The sequence below is a fragment of the Diprion similis genome, chromosome 6, assembly GCF_021155765.1.
Source record: "Diprion similis isolate iyDipSimi1 chromosome 6, iyDipSimi1.1, whole genome shotgun sequence".
Taxonomy (NCBI): Eukaryota; Metazoa; Arthropoda; class Insecta; order Hymenoptera; family Diprionidae; genus Diprion; species Diprion similis.
Genome location: NC_060110.1, coordinates 5,043,800 through 5,063,073, shown reverse-complemented (window position 1 = coordinate 5,063,073; position 19,274 = coordinate 5,043,800). Strand labels below are relative to the sequence as shown.

The 19,274-nt window shown below is 35.5% G+C and overlaps 1 protein-coding gene across 1 annotated transcript; it reads right to left on the bottom strand.

Annotated features, from left to right (window-relative positions):
- Positions 1-1,232: 1,232 nt before the first annotated feature.
- Positions 1,233-18,565, bottom strand: LOC124407238 (alkyldihydroxyacetonephosphate synthase). The gene is made up of 6 exons (XM_046883195.1): positions 18,116-18,565; positions 11,110-11,199; positions 7,145-7,425; positions 5,834-6,122; positions 3,330-3,651; positions 1,233-2,472 (listed from the first exon to the last, which is right to left on the bottom strand). The coding sequence occupies exons 1-6, from the start codon at positions 18,292-18,294 to the stop codon at positions 1,684-1,686; spliced, it is 1,950 nt and encodes a 649-aa protein (XP_046739151.1). The 5' UTR covers positions 18,295-18,565; the 3' UTR covers positions 1,233-1,683.
- Between the last annotated feature and the right edge of the window lie 709 nt (positions 18,566-19,274).

The window sequence follows — 19,274 nt, the reverse complement described above, 5'->3', positions numbered from 1 at the left end:
ATAATTGATTTTGGATGCTTGATTCTCATTCTAGAGATAATTTTGTGCTCAACCTGGACATGGGGTGTAACTCCGATTGCCTGCCTTAGGCGCACGAATCGTTTCGCTGATAGAAAAACTCACGGCATAAAAATCAGTGCCCTTCTTTCTGCCCAGTAACGAAATATAGCCAGAAACCTGATCAGTTGTGGTAGCTATTCATATAAGAAAAAGAATCAAAATCGGTACAGTAGTTCTGGAGTTATTGGATAAAAAAAATCAGATTTTAAAAATCAATTTCGTTTTCATTTTCTTCAATCAGACGTATAATTTTGTAATACTTTGTAAGTTAGATGGTACTTTGTGCTCGAACTAATTAATGCTTCTATGTACTGAAGAAAATACAGGGAATTAATGCTTTTTTATATGCGATTTTATTATGTACATTTAATAACATTATTAGTTTTATTATACGTGCTATATGTTAAGATAGATTAATTTTTCCCTATTTTTCGACATAAGCAGTCACGCTGTCAAAGTATCAATAAGAGACTCGCTTACTTTCTTCATATAAACCGTGAAAAGAAGACGTATGCAAAAATACAGCTAAGCGACAATCTTTACACCCTATATTCTAAAATGATCGGTTTACTCAGTACAATGTGAAGAACAGAAAATTTCTTAAAATAATTGGAAAATAGTAAATATTGAAGAAGTAATAATTTAAAAGTAATGAAAAAGACATCAATCATATGCAGAATTTTTATCACTGCGTTAACAATTATGTATTTACCTCAAGTGTCAATTTTTTCTGGAGAAATATTCTAACTATAGGGGTTAAAAACTTTTGGAGAGTATATTGCACTCATCGTCTACTTAAAAATCCCTGTAACTAATACCACGTACTTCGTGCTGTGGATTTGTTCAAAGATAAGGGAGAAAACGGTGACTGAGGCCGTAAAACAGAATATTTTTTAAATTGTTTTATTTTTTGAATACTGAACGTATTCCATTGAAACCTTTTATTGGCACATTATTTCAGCATGCATTAGTGAACATTCAAAAAATACTCGTATTTGAAGCAAACTTTGCAATGCTTCGGTTCGTGAACTATAGACGCTATAAAACTGTAATATGAATTTTTAGTGCAAAACGGTCTGAATAGAAGTCAGAAATTTTTCGAGAGTATATAAGTCCAGCCATAATCGTTGGATGCACCTACAGATTTAAAAAAAAAATCATTCTCTCCAGAGTGTCAAACTTTAAAGAAAACGTGAAAATTATTTTGGTAAAATACATTAGAGGGACAAAAAATTCTCACGTCCTATGGTAGCCACACTTATACGTATATACATTAAACAAATTGTAAATCTTGGTTGATCTTTGGTCCTTCGGATCATTCTGTACTGAGCATTTCTTCTTATACACCTCCTTCACCTATGTATCTTTTTAAAAAATCATGATAAATATTAATTTAAACTGCTTATTCATAAGAAAACCAATAGCAATAATAGAAATATCCTTGTTTCGTTTCTCACCACGATGTTTCCCTTCAAGTAAAACCTTACAAGTAACGAATGCAGGGGTAGAACGTGTAATGTTGCTGTGAATGTGGAATGGTGAAAAAGGGGACTCACGAAGCGGAGAATCTCAGGTAAAATTCTGTAATATCCGTATCAAACCAATCGATAGTCCGTTCATTGTTCACAACTTAGATAAGATCGTTTGACTATGTTTGTACTCAGGATCTATATTTCCAGCAGCAAAAATGTTGAGAGGATCGAGATGACTTTTCGCCGCGCGATATAGCGCAACTCCAGCGCTTCCAACCGCTTTGGGATAGTAAGAAGCACGCAGTTTTCCTACGCCATGATGATGGGAGAGCGATCCACCGTTTGCCAATATCTCATCGCGGGCGTTATTTTCGATTCTTTCATAGGCATCAACGGGATCGGCCAATCCGCGATAGTTGAAAGCCATGTAGAAGTATATGCAACAGCCGGCGTCGTAAGTTTGCGTGATACGGCAGGAGATTAAGAAATGATTAACACCAATGGCCTTGCAGTCTCGACTAACTCGACGTTTCACATTACGGCACAAGGACGAGGCGCGGTCCCACGCAACGGAAGTCTCAAAGGACTCCGACACGACATTGTACTCGAGTCCTATGTCGCGTATGTACGCAATGACGAAAGTCAAAACGTAACCCCGTTCGCCGTTAGTTTCACCCGATGGGATCCCATGAAATTGTTTCGCGATCTGGTATATTTTTTTCTCTTGCAGGGCAATATCGTTTGCCTCTCCTTCAAACAGCAGCGTCGCTACGCAAATCGTGTCCCATTGGAAACCCTTGATCTGTGTCACGTAGGCCTGTTTTAATACTTGAGAAATGAGACCGACCCAACTTGCTGCCGGTCGTAGTGCCTGGCCGAATTGAAATTGTTCGTTGTCCATCAGGCGAATGCTAGCTGGTTGACATCGTTGACGCGCCACCTAAAATTCAATTATTATTTAATAATGGAAAACTTATTCACAAGGCCTAGACAACACCGTTAATCGAATAATTGTAAATAACGTTTCGTTTGCATTATTTCATCGTCTATTTTTCACTATCTGATCAGCTATGTTCTGGAAGAAAGAGACATTGTTCGACCATAGCATATAAGTTAAGTATACAAAACTCTTCTCGCCTCAAAACGTCCGAGAACAATTATAAGGGATGAGGGAGTATTTAATATGTATTAGGATATTATTCAATGAATTTTATTATTAGACTTCGATTAAGTGTTTTTCCAGTGTGTTAGTCAAATAATTGAAAAAGTGAGGAGCGATATTTTATCAAAATGGGAGTAACTGAATAATATATACGCGTACGGTTCTTGATAATTTCGGTAATTTTTTTTTCATTAGCGAGAGATTTGTTTCCACTTCTAATAACGCTGTTCCAGTCAAATTCATCTCTACCAACTTGTATTTTACATTTCTGTATATCTTTGATCTGTAGATTTTTCCGACGACACTTTTTCGATAAAATAGTTATACACAAAGACAAATAATAAAAAGTAAGAAAGTTTGAGATTATACTAGGGATGTGCGATTAATCGTAGACTTAGATTAATTTCGATATTTCCAATTATTCATTTCTTCGAATAATCGATTAATCGGTCCGTTAACTCAACTGTTTTTTTGACTAGTGAGCCCTTTTAATTATCAATTCGTTCGATTAATCTGTCCCTTAAATCAATAATTTTTTGATTAATCGACTAACTGCACAGCCCTAACATACATGTGGCTTGTAGCTACAGGATAGCTCGAGTTTTCGTAGGAATATAAAAGCATGATTTCCACACCTCCCGCATCGCCCGGAGTCCACTCTCGAAGTCAGGAAACACGACGCTTCCGTACTTAGTAATTGCTGGCACAGGTCTGACTTTCAAGACGACCTGTGTAATGACGCCGAGCGTGCCTTCGCTTCCTAATATCACATGATCGAAGTCCGGTCCGCAGGAAGAACGCGGCACTTGAGCGCCCTTTTCAAGTGTTATCTTCTCGCTTTCTTCGCCATCGTTTACTCTCCCCGTAACCATCCTGACGCGCACCACCAAGTTCTCGATGTTTCCATAAATATTCTTCTTCATACCGCTCGCCCGTGTCGCAACCCAACCACCCAAACTGAAATAATTTTAAAAAGTTTGCCAGTTATTAAGCGTTCCTAAAACTCAAGAGGTTCAAGTTTGAAAAGTTAGCGCAGCGAATCAATCAAAAGCAATAACTGTTTCGCAACTTTTGTATACTAGTTTCCAAAGGGGTATAATACATTCGAGTATAGACGATTGAAAAAGCCAGTGAATTTGAATAACGTACGTTTAGAACCTTGGCAATCAATTATTTAATTTGATTGGGGTTTGTCTTATTTAAAAGTATGTCGATTGAGTTTTATATACACATTTTTTTATTAGAATTGATCAACGGACAGGGCTTTGCTATGGAGAACAAGGTCATTTAATTCACTCGGTGACATGTCATGTTGTTTTGCAGTGCTCATGATACTTTGAAAATGGATAATGTATGCTTGGATATAGTTTATAAATAAAAGTAGTGTTAAGTTAACGTTAATTTCAGCTTTGTAAATTCATGAGGTTCAAGCTGGTGACACTAAAGCAACGTTTCGCATTGAATGAAAATCACTATTTTGCTAGTGCAGAATTACTTTGATTGAGTAACTTTTACTTCGTTTGAGCTGTAATTTGTGGGGTAACGATTCTTTCTGAGAATGCTTTGTTACATGAAAGTTATGAATTGCAATCTCGTACAATTCATTATGTTCAGCATTCGAACTTTTCTCAAACTAATTACCGTGCACATACGCGCGTTCACACACACATACACACACACGCAAAAAATTATGAAAGAATATAATATGTAATTTGAATTGATTCTACGCGTTTAATTTTAATCACAACGGTGTATTCCAACGACCTATGAGCTACTAACTTTAAACTTATTATACCAAGTGAGATAAAAAAGTTGAAAGACTGACTTGTAATTAAAAGTTTTTTTTTTTTCATAACTATAGTGGTGAGTTTTACTATCCTCTATCAACGTTGTAATTTACTATTGCGGAGATACTAGCCTGAAAAGTCATTGCAAAAAAATTTTCTTTAAGGTTTATAAAACTCTAAATTTCACGATTGAATATTTTGGCCATGATTCAGGCGGAATTTTTTTCTGTGTATCTGAAATTATCAGCAGTTTAGGTGTCACGTCTAGGTGACCTAGCGATGACGCAGCATTTGCATTCGCTTATTTAACGATCATTCATCATTCGTAGCTATGGTCCTGATTCTGTGGAAAGTGTACCCGTGTGGTTAAAATTTATGGTAAATACTCTGAAGGCGAGATAAAGACTTGCTGAAATCTTCAATCTTCAAATACTGGACGATTTCCAAAGAAGTACTGCTCGGTAAAGGAGTAGGCTTAGTAGTTATTGTGAAGGACTTTTTTTGTCATTGAACCAACGTTCTTTACAAAGATTTGAATACCTGCATAATTTATTTATGAGGCAGGTCACGAAGGTAATATATAACTACGTCAAGCTTTACTTTTCAGTCATAGCAACAGCACTTGTCACATTAGAGCAAAGCAATGCATGGAATTGGCAATGCTGTCTTTAGGCATGGGCCCACCGGGGGCCCGGTCCTGGGGCCCCGGTATCGAGCTGAAAGTGATTTTTTGATTCGTTCAAAATTTGACTGCCAACTTATTTGACGTTATTATTTAGCGAATGTTTCTGACGCTGTTTCTGATTTTGAAGTGAAACGTGACGTCGCCACTTTTCAATCTACGAATGCAAATTTTTCGGGATTCCTAAAAACGGCACTGAGAATTGGTCGATAATAGGTAAAGATTTTTTGTTTCATCTCGATGAGCTGATGGTTTTCTTGTGTAATTGATGCCCGCAAAAGCTGATCAATATTATTTTATCGCTGTACTGGAAATACTTTTCCGTGAGAAAATCAACCTAAAATGTATTTAAAAGAAAATCTCATCAGGATGGTAAAAACGCGGTAAAATTCTTCATCAAGTGCTACTAAATTTATCTTGATATAACTAAAACCGGAAACCTCCCTCCTATACGATCCCCTTTCAATACTCGCACAAGGTACGGATAACGTAAACAAGATTAAAACTTTTGAAAAAATTGGACACCGAATTTTCTGAGTGGAAAAATGACCCTAAAATGAGTCCCTAACTCCGTATTACGTTTTGGTGGATTAATTTGTTGCACCTTAATAGTTTAAGTAGTTACATTAGTATTAGTATCATCGTGACGTATTAAAATAGAAGAGCTTACCTTGAAAATTCGTACGAATCAGGTTCGTGACCAACAGTGAGTCTCTGACTTCTTAACTCACGTTCCAGGTCTTGGCCGACGATGCCAGCCTCACAGCAAATGAGCAAATTCTCACGATCGATCCACAATATCCTATTCATTTGTGTAGTATCTAAAGAAACTATCGTGCGAGTTTCGAAGTCCGGACATCTTGCAGCACCGCTGACGCTCGTACCACCGCCAAATGGGATGCAGGCGATCTGGTACTTTGCACAGATTTTCACAATTTTTTCCACTTCTTCGTGGGATTCTGGTGAAATAATTCATATTATGTTTGATGGTAATACTTGATTGCAAATATCATATTAAACGTTAGAACTAAGTGAAAAAAATGTTCAATTTCGGTAAACTTTCTATCTTATATTTCATTAACATACCTCAAAATTCGTATGTTTCTTTTTAATTACGCAACTGACAGAATTTAATCAGCATTGATGTTAGTATTTGGTGAAAAAAGTTTGACCGTAACTTCCAACTTAAATGCAAGCGTAGCTACGTTTTGGGCTGGAATGTATTTCTCGATTAATAATATCGATTACCTATGCTTAACAGTGATTTCACTAATCACACGATTTACTAACAGGCTGATTTTTCTAACAATCCATGACTTTCTGATTAAGATTTTTTTCTAACGCACTACTATACGTGCTAACAGGAAACTAAAATTGGTAATGGCAAGTATCGTGGCCGAATTCAAACGACCTGGAAAACCACAAGTTATAACTATATAAAGATGTTTGCAGAAATGTTACACAGAAATTTCAGATACGATTGTATATCGTCCAACCTTCCTACTTTTACCTTGAAAGGGCGATCATTCAGCAGCAGAAATATTTGTCTGTAAAATTTTAAGTACAACGCTAACCATAAGTATCTTTTTTCCAGAACAACAATTTCCACGATGTGCTCTAACATATCCTTACGATAGCGAAATGGGCTCATTGGTAACACAATGTATATTGCAAATTTACGTAAAGTAACGTTGACGATAGTCAAAACAAGTAACATATAACGTGATCGGTAAAGTCTGGCTATAGCATCCCCTTAAGCCAGACGGACTTGTTACGGCAGACGATGTGCACGGTCGCACGGTTACCATGCTACTATAAATTGTAGTTAAAAATTTCCAAGTTTTATGTATAAACTACATATAGCGATCGATATTCATCTATCTCAATTAATTTATGATCAAGACTTTGAGGACTGGAGAGTAAGCTGCTGCACGTATAACAGATGAAAGAATGGATATAACTTTATTGGAAGATAGCTTACTTGGCCAAACAACGATGTCAGGTATGCGAGGAAAAGTTCCTTCTCTCAGCAGAAATATCTCGCGTAGCGTGTGTCCATGTGCTCTGACAAGCCTGTCGACGCCGTCGGTAGAATACTCAAAATTTTCCCGCCGCAGACAGTCAATCAACTCTGGTGCAACAATGGGATCCGGATAGACTTGCGGCAGAGGTTGGGACGCAACGGGTTTTGATAGATCAAGACCGAACACATCCGTGACCCAAGCAGTAAAGTATGGTAATACTTGATCGCCGATATTGTACCTGTCGGATGAAAATAGGGTAGCTTTTTGAGCTCGTATCGTTGTTCCATGAATTATTCGTTCTATATAATACATGAAAATCATGAAACATGAAGTATTTGAAGTTTAAGTCGATGAAGCTTGATCGAGAACACGAGTTACAGATAATACTAGGCATAATGTTTATAAGACGAGTGAAGACTAGACAGTACATTAACGTATGTTGTTCGTTTTTATCAAACTCAGTTTAGTGATGGGTTTGATTGGTGATGGGATCAAGATTCCTCGATGGAAGCTTCAGGAAGATGTGCAAACACCTCTGAAGGTCTGAAGAGTGTAACTTCCAACAGTGAAGTTACGTCAAGTTGATACAACGGAATTTTCAATCCTAACAAATCTCGAGTTAAGCCAGCAGTATGCATACGTAGTCGGTTACATGAAACGTGTGATCTCTGTCAACCATAAGTCCACGTTGCACAACAACGTTGCATCGCAAGTGTTACCAGGAAAATTGCATCGTGAAGCATCGATCTATACGTGTAAATATAAGGTGACATCATGTTGGTACAGCGGAGAAACGAACTTATGAATGACATTGAATAAATGTGTCTTAAAATTTCAGAGTATACAAGGCATTCCACGTCAAATCCACGAGGGTCTGAAACTAAACCTCATCGATTTGGCTCGCAATTTTGAATATGATTGTTCTGGCGCTCTAGAGCCCTGATTTTTTTTTGACAATTTTTTAAAAAGACCATATTGCTTGAGGGTTTTTTTTGGGGGGGGGGGAGGAGGCCTTGGTTGGGGATCCATAGGCGATGGCCCAGTGGTTCTAGTGGATAAGCCGGCAGCAAGGCAAAAAAATCCAGAGTATCCTCATCGATTACGATATGAATGGAGGGTGAAACGTATAGAAAGATAAACTGAAATTTTCAAAGCACATGTTCTTATTGTTATATAATTGCCAGTATTGCCTATCGTGTTTGCTTTATTGAATATGTCGTAATTGTTTGTATTGCCGGTTGATCGGTTGTACAGTTTCTCTTCCCAACTCGAGGCTGAAGTAATCACACTGTTTACAGAAAACAGCTGGGTCTGATCTATAGAAACTGAAGGAGAGAAAATGATGCGTGCGTACGGGGCATTCCACGGCAAATCAACCTGGGTCTGAAACTTGACCTTTACGATTTTGTTCGCGATGTTTTGTATGATTGTTCCGACTCTCGAAAGCACTTGTTTTTTTTCGAAATTCTCCGAATTCATTGGAATTAGATACAATTTTTGAAAACGACCACAAGGATCGACAGAATTTAAAAATCTTAAATAAATCTGATAAACTATGTGACAGACGTGACAATTTTTTAACCTTGAACCAGGGTGGGCTGGCGTTTCCTTCTTATTTTTTTCTACCTTTTTTTGAAAGAAACTCAGAAAAAAAAATAAAAGAACTGCCGACCCCGAATTAAAAATTATTAAGCTGGTTTTTATGTGTGAATCAATAGTCCACAATTCGACAAGTGTTCTGCCTTTTGAAGTGGTGGAATTACTGTCATTTAATCTTTTTGCAACACAATAAACGCTAAACTATAGGTATGTAAGTGCTACCAGAGAAAATTCTTAATAAAATTTTTTTTTTCTTTCCTATTTCACTAAAAATAGCCTTCTAAAACTTTTTTTCTATCTTCTATATCTGCTTATACTAATATAATTGAGATTGAACCACTCAATAATAGTACGCGAGGTAAAGTGAAAAAAGAAAGAAAGTGAACGGACAGGGACATAAATTTGTTTTGCCAAATTTTTCAGGGGGTCTATCGCACCCCACGTTCTCCTATATGTAAAATAACTTTACCTTTATAAAGCCATAAAAATACATCCCCACATCCATACAAATATCATCGTTTACATTCGTTGAACTATTTGTCTAAAAACAGTGTTGGTGAGCAGGAAATGGGGTTTCTAATCCAAACCAGACATTCAAAGCATATACAGAATTAAAAATCAAACATGTTTTGTCTCAAACTTTCTTTCTACAAGAAAAAAAAAAAAAAAAAAAAAGCAACTCACTGTACCCAAAATATACATTTTTTGATCCCATAAATTTCTTCCAAATTTCATTTCGATATCTTTGCCTGTTCATAAGTTATTTCCAGGATCCCGACGCTTTTTGCATACCCTGTAGATATCTTTATACCTATGTATGTAATACTTGAAAATAGTGATTAGAATGTACAAGAAATTTCGCACATACTTATTGCGCAAAATCTGATCATTAACACCTTACCCTTACATATACATATGATAATATTAATATGTTGATCCTTCTTTTTTGTATACTATTACTTCTTTTGAATTATTCAAAGAAACAGCCAAGCATTTACTGTTAATTTAGAATTTTTACACGTGCGCAGTGTTTTCATAGGCATGAAGATTTTGTCATTTTTACCGCGTTTGTTATTCATACGATAATGATGGCACGGTTAAGCCAGCGATGGTAATAGTTTAATATTCGCGAGGAATATTATGCCACAAATATTCAGTACCGTTGATAAAATCTATAAAAAATTTATAAATTGCTCCGATTAACATTCCACCAAAATTATTACGCTATCATCGCGATCCTTATTTCCAGGTGATTTTGCATAATTATCTAAATTCTTTGTTAGGTGAAAGGCGAGAGCTAGCCGAGAATTATTATATCCCCGGATTTTCACGATAAGTAATCTGAGGTAAGGAGTTTTCACTCTGACATAAAAAGTTCTGACATTTTCATTAATACCTTCGAAAAGATTTACCCCCAAGGATTTTCTGTTGATTAAAAATCATGAAAGAAATCAACTCGAATTGGATCCTAAATTTTAAGAGGTCCAGAATTCTAGTATCATAGATATTTTTTAGAAGCTTCGAATTCTAGTAGTATTTTAGAATATCCATACAATAGACCTTAAAAAATGCCAAACTATTCTGTTCCCACTAAGCTTGTTGTATGTAATGTAGAAACCATTGATGAAACATCGGATGCAAATATCGATTTTTCAGAAAACAATGCCGTTAAATTATTCCAGATTAAATGGTATTTGAAGGTTAAGCGTAAGTAAAAAATTCGTGACGTCGAATATTCCGAAATCGAACATGATGTACTGAAATAATTCGTATTTTTCAAAAAAAAAAATTATTAGCACAAAGTTAGCACAAATAATTATTACTTTTTTCATGACAAAATAGTATAGTTTTACATATTCTTTCGACCTGCTTCGAACCTTCAAACTTTTGTCGGAAACATTTTTCACTCACACTTTTGGTTTTCGAGATATTTGACCGAATTGATTAAAATGAGACACCCTGTATATTTAAGTCTTGAGAGGATAACCTAACACATAAATTAACTCGAATATCTCGGACTATGGACTTGTGTGGAGATTAGAAAAAAAAAAAAAAAAAAAAAAACAATTATCAGTATTCTCCGGTATGTAATGATATTTGAAATGAATCCGCGGAATTTTCTGCTGGAATGCAAACAGAAGTTTTTCAACACGACGTATTTTTTGAAAACTTTAACGTCGAACAATAATTTGATTTATAAAATTACGACATTAATTAGAATCTAAATAAATGACCCGCGTTTCAACATCAGGTATTTTAGATTAGCGAGAAATTTTTTTTAATTCAAATGTTGATCGCAATGTAATATATTTCGAAAACTTACCTCTTTCCAGTGAATTCCAACATCTGTTTTTCGTTCATACGAAACTGTGAGTCCTTGTATCCCCATCCATTCCATTTTAGTAGATCTTGCCTTCAAACAATAAAAAAAAAAAAAATTGAGTTGAATTTATTTTGCTAAAAGCAAAAAGAAGAAAAGTTAGTTAGTTCTTTGAAATTCGGAAATGTAACACCTGTGCGAATCCGTTCATTTTCATTTCAAATTCGTGAACTACCATTCATTTCAAGTTGCATACTACCTATATATGGGGCATTCTCCGTCAAAACGTACGAGAATGGTCACTTTCTCGCACTTGTATCACAATATACTATTTTTCAACTTAGTGTGCAAAATTCGATTACTCATGCCTGCTAGTAGTGTGCGAAGTAATTTATTTTGTAAATAGTAAATTTGGCACATTGACATAAGTTAAAAAAAATAGTGAATATTTACGATGCGCGTGCGCGTACGTGATCCTCGCACTAGTATCGTAACGTGCTATTTACGCACTGTGTCATTAAGGGTGTTACTTAAGCCTTATTTTACGTGCTGTCAGTCGCTCCTTCGATGTTTCTAAAGTCAAACTTTCCTTCACAGATATTGCATAAAATTGCATGTGTTGTGACGTGTACGTGCGGACGGGTAATATCTGCATAATATGACTTGTGTGATTACAGCGCTCGCCTTGGCTCGTGTGCTAAGTTTACACGAGAACTTGTGAAATTGCAGCACTCGCCTTTGTGAAAGCAGTTTTTGCCTTAAAATTACACACTTATCGGAAGTCACCCACTTTCCGCAGTTCCAACACGATATAATTATTAATTTCTTAGGCTCATTAGTCCTTATTTAATTTTTATAATTTACTCACGTTTAATTATTGCAATATATTTTCAGGTCTTAGCATTTTGTTTGTTTTTCTTTTTTGGTCTGAAATCTTCTGATAAATTTCCTGAGAATTGCGAATCCCACTTGGAATAGGAATGACTTATTTTTTGCAATTATTTCAACGGAACCAGAGTTGAAGCGATCGACGATGCAATATTCTTATTTCGTTTACTTACGCATGTTTTTCAGTGTTTCAGTCGTAACGTATCGGTAGTGAAATGCCCATGGCCTATTGAGGATTGATAATTAAATACTAAATGTGTGAATTAGTGCATTTTCGACACATTTTCGTGCGCTAAATACAATGGCACTGCCCGTCTTTTCCCATCAAGTCAGGATTTAGACATATTATGATTAAAAGATGGAAAAAATGGCAAAATTTAGTCGAAATCAACTAAACATTTTGTTAGACTAACAGACCTTGAATTGACTAAAATAAACATTCACTTCGTCTTCTGTGACCACACATTTCTTTGATCAATGAGTTTATTCTATTAGTGTAAATGCAAAATACCTGACAAATACCTAATTGCAGTAATTGCGAATGTAAATAAGGCAATATAATGTAATAAGACACATTACGTCTCACATTATAGTTATATCGACTTAAGTTTTATGATCTTGTGAATAAGTAACTGATTCTATTTTACACAAATTACTTAAAGTAGTTATAAAACAATTTAGCGAAATAGTTAAATGAATAATTCACGCGGCATTTAATAGAAAATTCATTCACAATTTTTCTCATAATTTTACGTAATCAATTTGGAGTTACACCCTCAGGAATTCCAGGAATTATATTTTTTTCAACATATTCAGTTTTGTGAGTTTTAGTCGCGAGTCATTTTACATCAATATGTACATATACGTTCTCAGAACGGTCAGGTTTTCAAATATTACGAAAGTTTGTGAATATATTGTCTTTGCATCGAGAGAAATCTCATAATTTTTTTCGAATTTTGATGTCAGGATTTTTCGAAGTTACACAGGGTCGAAAACTGTCGGTGATCTTTGAATGATCGTATCTCGGGATCTATTTGCATGACTTTATTTATACCAAATGTTCCCTTATATAATCTAGATTTCGTTAATCTGTACAAAGAGGAGAACATTAATTTCCTTACTCTTCACAATATGCACTACATTATTTCGCCATCACAAGAATTTAGGATTTTATTGGATATTAAACGAGGAACATCGTGATATTTTCATCAGAGTTTTGAGTCGTGTAGATCATGGTGAAAAACCTATTTGAATATTTATACCTATGGAAAAACATGTTTAATTAAAAAGGAAGTGAAATTAGCTTTAAAATGAGTCCCATCCGGAAATATGAACGTTTGAAGATTACCGTGTGAGACTATTTTGCCATTTTTTTTATTTATTTTGGTTTTGGTTGTTTTTTTTTCTTTTTAATTTTCAACCCCCGTAACTCCGAAAATACTGACACTGAAATTCGATATAAATTAGAGGAATTTTCTCGGGGCTACAACAACTTATTTACAAGTTTTTGTAATATTTGGAAATATTGATGTAAATTTTGTCCCAAAAAATTTTTGTGCGGTTTGTTTGACGTGAATCGATTCACTTACGAAAAGGAGAAAGATGAATTGTTTTTTATTTGTATACAAAAACTTGGGACGTTTTGAAGATCCTACAAAAATTGATCACACAGAAACCGAGGCATGACTTACAATTAGCGTATATTAGCGTGTAATAATCGAACAAAACTCATTCTTTTATGTCCCTGTCTGGCTGGCGGGACAAATGCCAGCGATTTTAATTTTCAAATTAAAAATTTACACAAAAAATATTCTTAAAAAGTTTTTTTCTTGAATTTTATTTTGATAACTATTGATCTTGGAGAAAAATCTTTCCCACAAAAGTTGTAGAATATAAAAAGACTCATCTTTTATATTCTATGTAGTTATTGCCTGAAATAATTTTATTTACAAAAAAATGGGATGATGCTCCAATAAGTACGTTTTGCCAAAACTCAACTAGTTTTGATATTGGCTACTTACGTAATTTACCGCGGCACGGTTGGAGGTCGGTCTTTAAAGTGAATTTCTCTTTTTCTTTTTGACTTTTGTGTTTTAATACCGTAAAAAACATGAATGCCAAATTTCGCAGTCCGAAGGTTATAATAAATAAGTTGTAGCAATTTTCACAAAAATCCAAATTATTTTAGTTTTATTTCAACATATTTTAATTCACCAAGTTATTCAGTCAGTGAAGTAATCACTGCTTAATTGTAAGTGATAGGAATCAATTCAAAAAATTTAAGTAGTCAACTATACGTCACCTTCTACGAAGAAGAGCATATTTGAGATTCACCAGTTTCTTGGAAAAGCTTGGAACGAAAAATAATTACTTCCCAATTCTCTATTCCGTACAAGTACTTTTTCGATGGTTCAGAAAATGCCTCTTTTTAATGAGAGAGAACAAAAATTATTATATTAAACCAACCAAAAATGAATAGAAAATGGAAAAAAGTACAGAAAGTAATTGAAAAAATTGAAACAAAAGAAAAACGAAACAACCTACGACGGTTCCAAGCCCGAATTCGAAAAGAGGAAGGTTTCATTTCTAACCACTATAACTTTGCGTCTTTTTCTGTAGGTTTATCAATAATATATGACGAACGAAAATGACATGAATTTAGGTTCATTTCAAAATATCCTAATCCGATGCAAAAGAAGTGAACATAAGGATCGTGCATACGTGCATAAACTTCAAAGCTTTTTTTGGAGCTGTAGATCTCAACTTTTGGGGTACGGCGAAGAATTTTTTGTACTTAAAATTCGGCCATTTAATTTTTTTAAAATATTGCGTTTTCGCTCTACTATAATAAAGAGGATAAACGTACTGGAAAAAATCTAGATCATCGAGATATAGTTAAAAATAACGACTCCTTGCAGGATACTGACAAAAAAGTGAGAAAAAGTGAGAAAAGTGACGCACTGTGAGCCCTGCAATAACTTCGTTTTTTCTCTGAAAACTGTGAAACAGGAATTTGTTTGAATGATATAAATCCGAGATTGGCAATCGCGCAACGTATGACTGTTCATCAGCAAGAACGATTTAAAGGTAAAACTGTCTACTATCAATCATCCCCGCTTATGAGATACGGGGGCGGGTCTCAGTTATGATTGGATTAGTCAAGTGAACGATAAAAGTTGAGAATCGTGACGGAAGTTCGAAACATCGTAAGCAAAGTCATTGAAAAGAATCCACTATTTTGCGAATTGCAGCTTTGGAATAGTGTATTTTACACGATGCTGCAGTTGCGAAATGAGTATATTATAATTAAAGCTCTGCTTTATTCACGCCATTTATATTTTCACGATTTATTGCATTTGGTTCTATTCCCAAAGCCCCGAATCATCCATACTTATGAAAAATGTTCCGTTTTATTGATATTAGACGACCTTTGACCTCGTCAAATTTCACATTTCTGTATGTATAGTTTATACACTCTTAGAATAATTTAACTAAACATAATGTCAAACTCATTTCTGTTATTTGTTACATTATTCTGTTGACACAAAATTCTGTAATTTTAGCATTCAAATTCTGATTTCAAAATTTCATTTGGGATATTTTTTTCTAAAAGTGTATTACAATAAACTGCGAGAAAAATCCCGGAGTGAACTTCTATAGACTACAATTTGTAGTCAACTTAATACCATCTGATACTAAATTTTCGAAGTGACCACAATAATTCTTCTACAGCAGCTTACATCGGCCAATTTTCACACCGGATTTTCACCGATCCATGCCTGTATATTATCCGCATACTTTCAAGGACCGTCACCTTTCGTAATGAAATATAAGCCGGTTGCGTGATCATGAAACTCTCTCATTTACTTGCATATTATTTGTACGCGTTCATTTACAGATGCATTTTGTACGTTTAGTTTGTCATGCTAATAAGTACTGTCGACGAAGGTACGTAAGATGTATGCCGAGCGGAGTAAAAGTCTTGACATGGAACGTCGAGTGGAATGAATGATGCTGGTCAGTGTTGAGTAGCATCGACGAGATAATATTCCAACACTCTTTTCTCATTTAAATCTTATATCTGTATACTTAAGTTGGTACTATTTTTATCCGGTATCCTGTACACGGATCAAAATGTTTTTATTTGTAATTGCATCTGAAACTGCAAATTTATTCACGAATAAATTGACCGTGACTTGTCACCCTGAGAAATTAAGAACACTTAAGTCGTTGATGTGTTTTATACGGCGAACTTATATTAGGTCATAGACGAAATTTAGAGAGATATTTTTAAGGAGATCAAAGTTTGATGATAACGATTCGTTTTTTTCTAGGGAAAATTGTTGTTTTAGTAGATTTAAATTTGGCTGAAATTCAGTCATTTATAATAAAGCGAATTAACATGCTCGTATTTTTTTTTGCAAACTCAACAGCTTACGAGTCATTGTAAAAAGTTACAAGAAGCAAAAAATATGAGTCGTTTTTTGCCAACTCAACTCCTTTAAAGACATTCTTTAAGGTGAATCTTTTTTCAATGTTACGTTACCTCGACGTTGCTATATATTTAGCCTCTATTTTTCAAATCTGTAGTGCAGATTCAAATAGTTCCCCTTTACACATTCCTTTGCTTTGAATGAAGAGTGTCTCTAAATTACAGCGCATTCTTTTTTACATGAAATAAACTGATATGAGAGATAAAAAATTAACCGAAGTGACATAGTAAAAGTGTAATAAACCCTTCCGATTTAGGCAATTGATGCATCGCTTTACGGTGCCACGATATTGAAACTGTCGATTTCTTTTTATTGTTTGATCATCAATTGCGAATTAAGTGGCCTAATTTGCTATTTTGTACTCATCGCACAAATCAGAGCTGCGTTCCGTCTCGGAATCGAATGAATCTTTACAGACCTGTAAAAGGGTTAAAAATATCAAACACGCATATTTTTTTATCGGCTGAATTTTACGTCGACTATATTTTCATTCTGCCTGAGCTCTGAACGAAATTCAACAGGGGATTAACAAATTAATGGCAGGACAACGAACCAGATAATTTTAGGTGTAAAAGACGTTCATTAACGTAAATAATTTTAAAGTATGTTACTGAAAATTTTCGGAAGATTTTTTTCTTAAAAAATCGACCTCGATCTTCAAGAGTTTCAATTTTTCATTACACTGAAATTTGCAGATATTTCAATTCCGGATACAATGGTGCATAATACCAATATATTGTTGCAAGTATGTTTTAGGAAATTTCATTAGAACTAGACTAAAAATCTTTCCAATGAAAAGATTAACGTAAATATTCTGATTTTTCTCTCGTGAAAATGGTAAATGATCTGGTTTGATTCGAATTATGGTTATACCGATCAACTTTGGATTTTTAAATTTGATGGGTCTTATACCCTTGATCTGCTAGTTACCTTTAACTACTAGTATTGATAACTGAGTGTTATTCATTCATTCATTTTTAATACTTTCCTGCGGAGAACTGTATTTTAAAGAGTTTGACGTATTTTTTTATCTGTTTTAATTCTTATTTATTAAGCGATTGTAGACATATTTATTTGAAAAAAAAAAAAATGTATTTCACCCCTCCTTATACCCTATCAATAGAATCCCATCAAGACTTCTGAGTTATTGCAAATTCGAAAGGATAAAACATTTGAAAAATATATAACTAGTAGATAATACCTATTCAGTATCTGAATCTCGTTGTCAATTTAGATACTTTCTAGAATCTCATCCAACACTAATACCGAAGATGGTATTACGCTGCAGCCTGCGCTCCTTACTCAAAACTTCCTGCTAACTTTTTACCACGACGAATACCACAATTAAGTAACACGAACGGCAAGAGGATCCTAAAGTGAAATTAGTGAGTCACTCATTTAGGCGTGGCTACAGCCTCTCTGTCAGTCAGAATTGTAAGGTTTGTAACCGCCAACGAGAATGTGCAGCCGAGCAATACACGCGGTACCGAAAACACGTGTACAATATACCATTTGGGCTCAAGTTGCAACGGATCAAACGGAACGGAGTTTTTCTCATTCCCCCTGGCCCGTGACAACGGTCTTCTGATATTGAATGTGTAACAGTTATCCAGAGCGATGCGACTTACCTCTGTTTCGGTATCGTGGCTTTTACCGCCGTGGGAAAGTCAATGTTGATCGGCATGTCCCGGCCGGCGTTCGTCGAATTCGGCACTATTTCGCGTCGCTCGCAACCCTCAGATTCAGCGATTTTTCTCACTTCTCTCCAATTATCTGGCGCAATACCTAACCTAGCGTGCGACGACATGATTACTCTCGAACCTAGTTGCTACACCGCACAACGTCGTGTATTCGACGTGCTGTCCAACAAACCAAATTTAAATCGATAACACCTCGCCCCCCGCTACTCCGCGTCGCTCGTGCAGCTGCATGCTATCGGCAGCCAATCACAGTCCGCTATGGCTTTCCCGCTATTATAACAACTGACTGTAACTTATCGTCAAGCGATGGATTATAGCGCCGCGATAGTACGCTCTTGTATTTCTGTCTTGCGCAAATTTGCTGTCCCAATTATCATTATTGGCAAGAGTAATATTGTCTTCACTTTTCACACGGATATTACTCTGACTTTTACGCTTATTTATGATACAAGCGCGAGGGGGTAGGAGTATCGGTTATGTTATTAGTTTGGCAATTGAAAACTACGATATCTTGGAACATTGAACAATCGGAGGAGGTTGTCCTATTGTTCTCTGGTATCGAACGACACGCTGCTGGAGTTTAAAGCTACAACAGTTGTGCACTTAAGACGGTATTGTAAGAAGCAGATAACACCGGTATCCAGTTTCGTAGGCGTGTTCAAACCGCAATGAGCCCGAGAATTCAGGGGGCGTTGTAGTATATGAACATGCGTCTGCTTTTTTTCCGCTTACTCGCACGCATACGTCGAATGTATAAGAAATGGGTCAAGAAGGGGTGACGGATACGCGATTGAAAATTCGCGTGTGTAGATATTTTTCGTTCATTCGTCATCTTATTCATACGCTAGATCCATATTCAAACTGAGATCCTTCGGGTGTTACGAATTTTTGCCTATTAGACAAGATTAATTTCCCTTTCAAAGTAATAACCAGCGTCCTATCCACTCTGCCATACCTATACATACACTACTGTATTTTTTCGTAGGGTATTAGGGTACCAACCTACTAAACTGCAATATAACTGGAACGGTGACTGCAATGGCTAGGGATAGGACTGATTTTCCGGCGAGTGAGAGGTATAGGACAT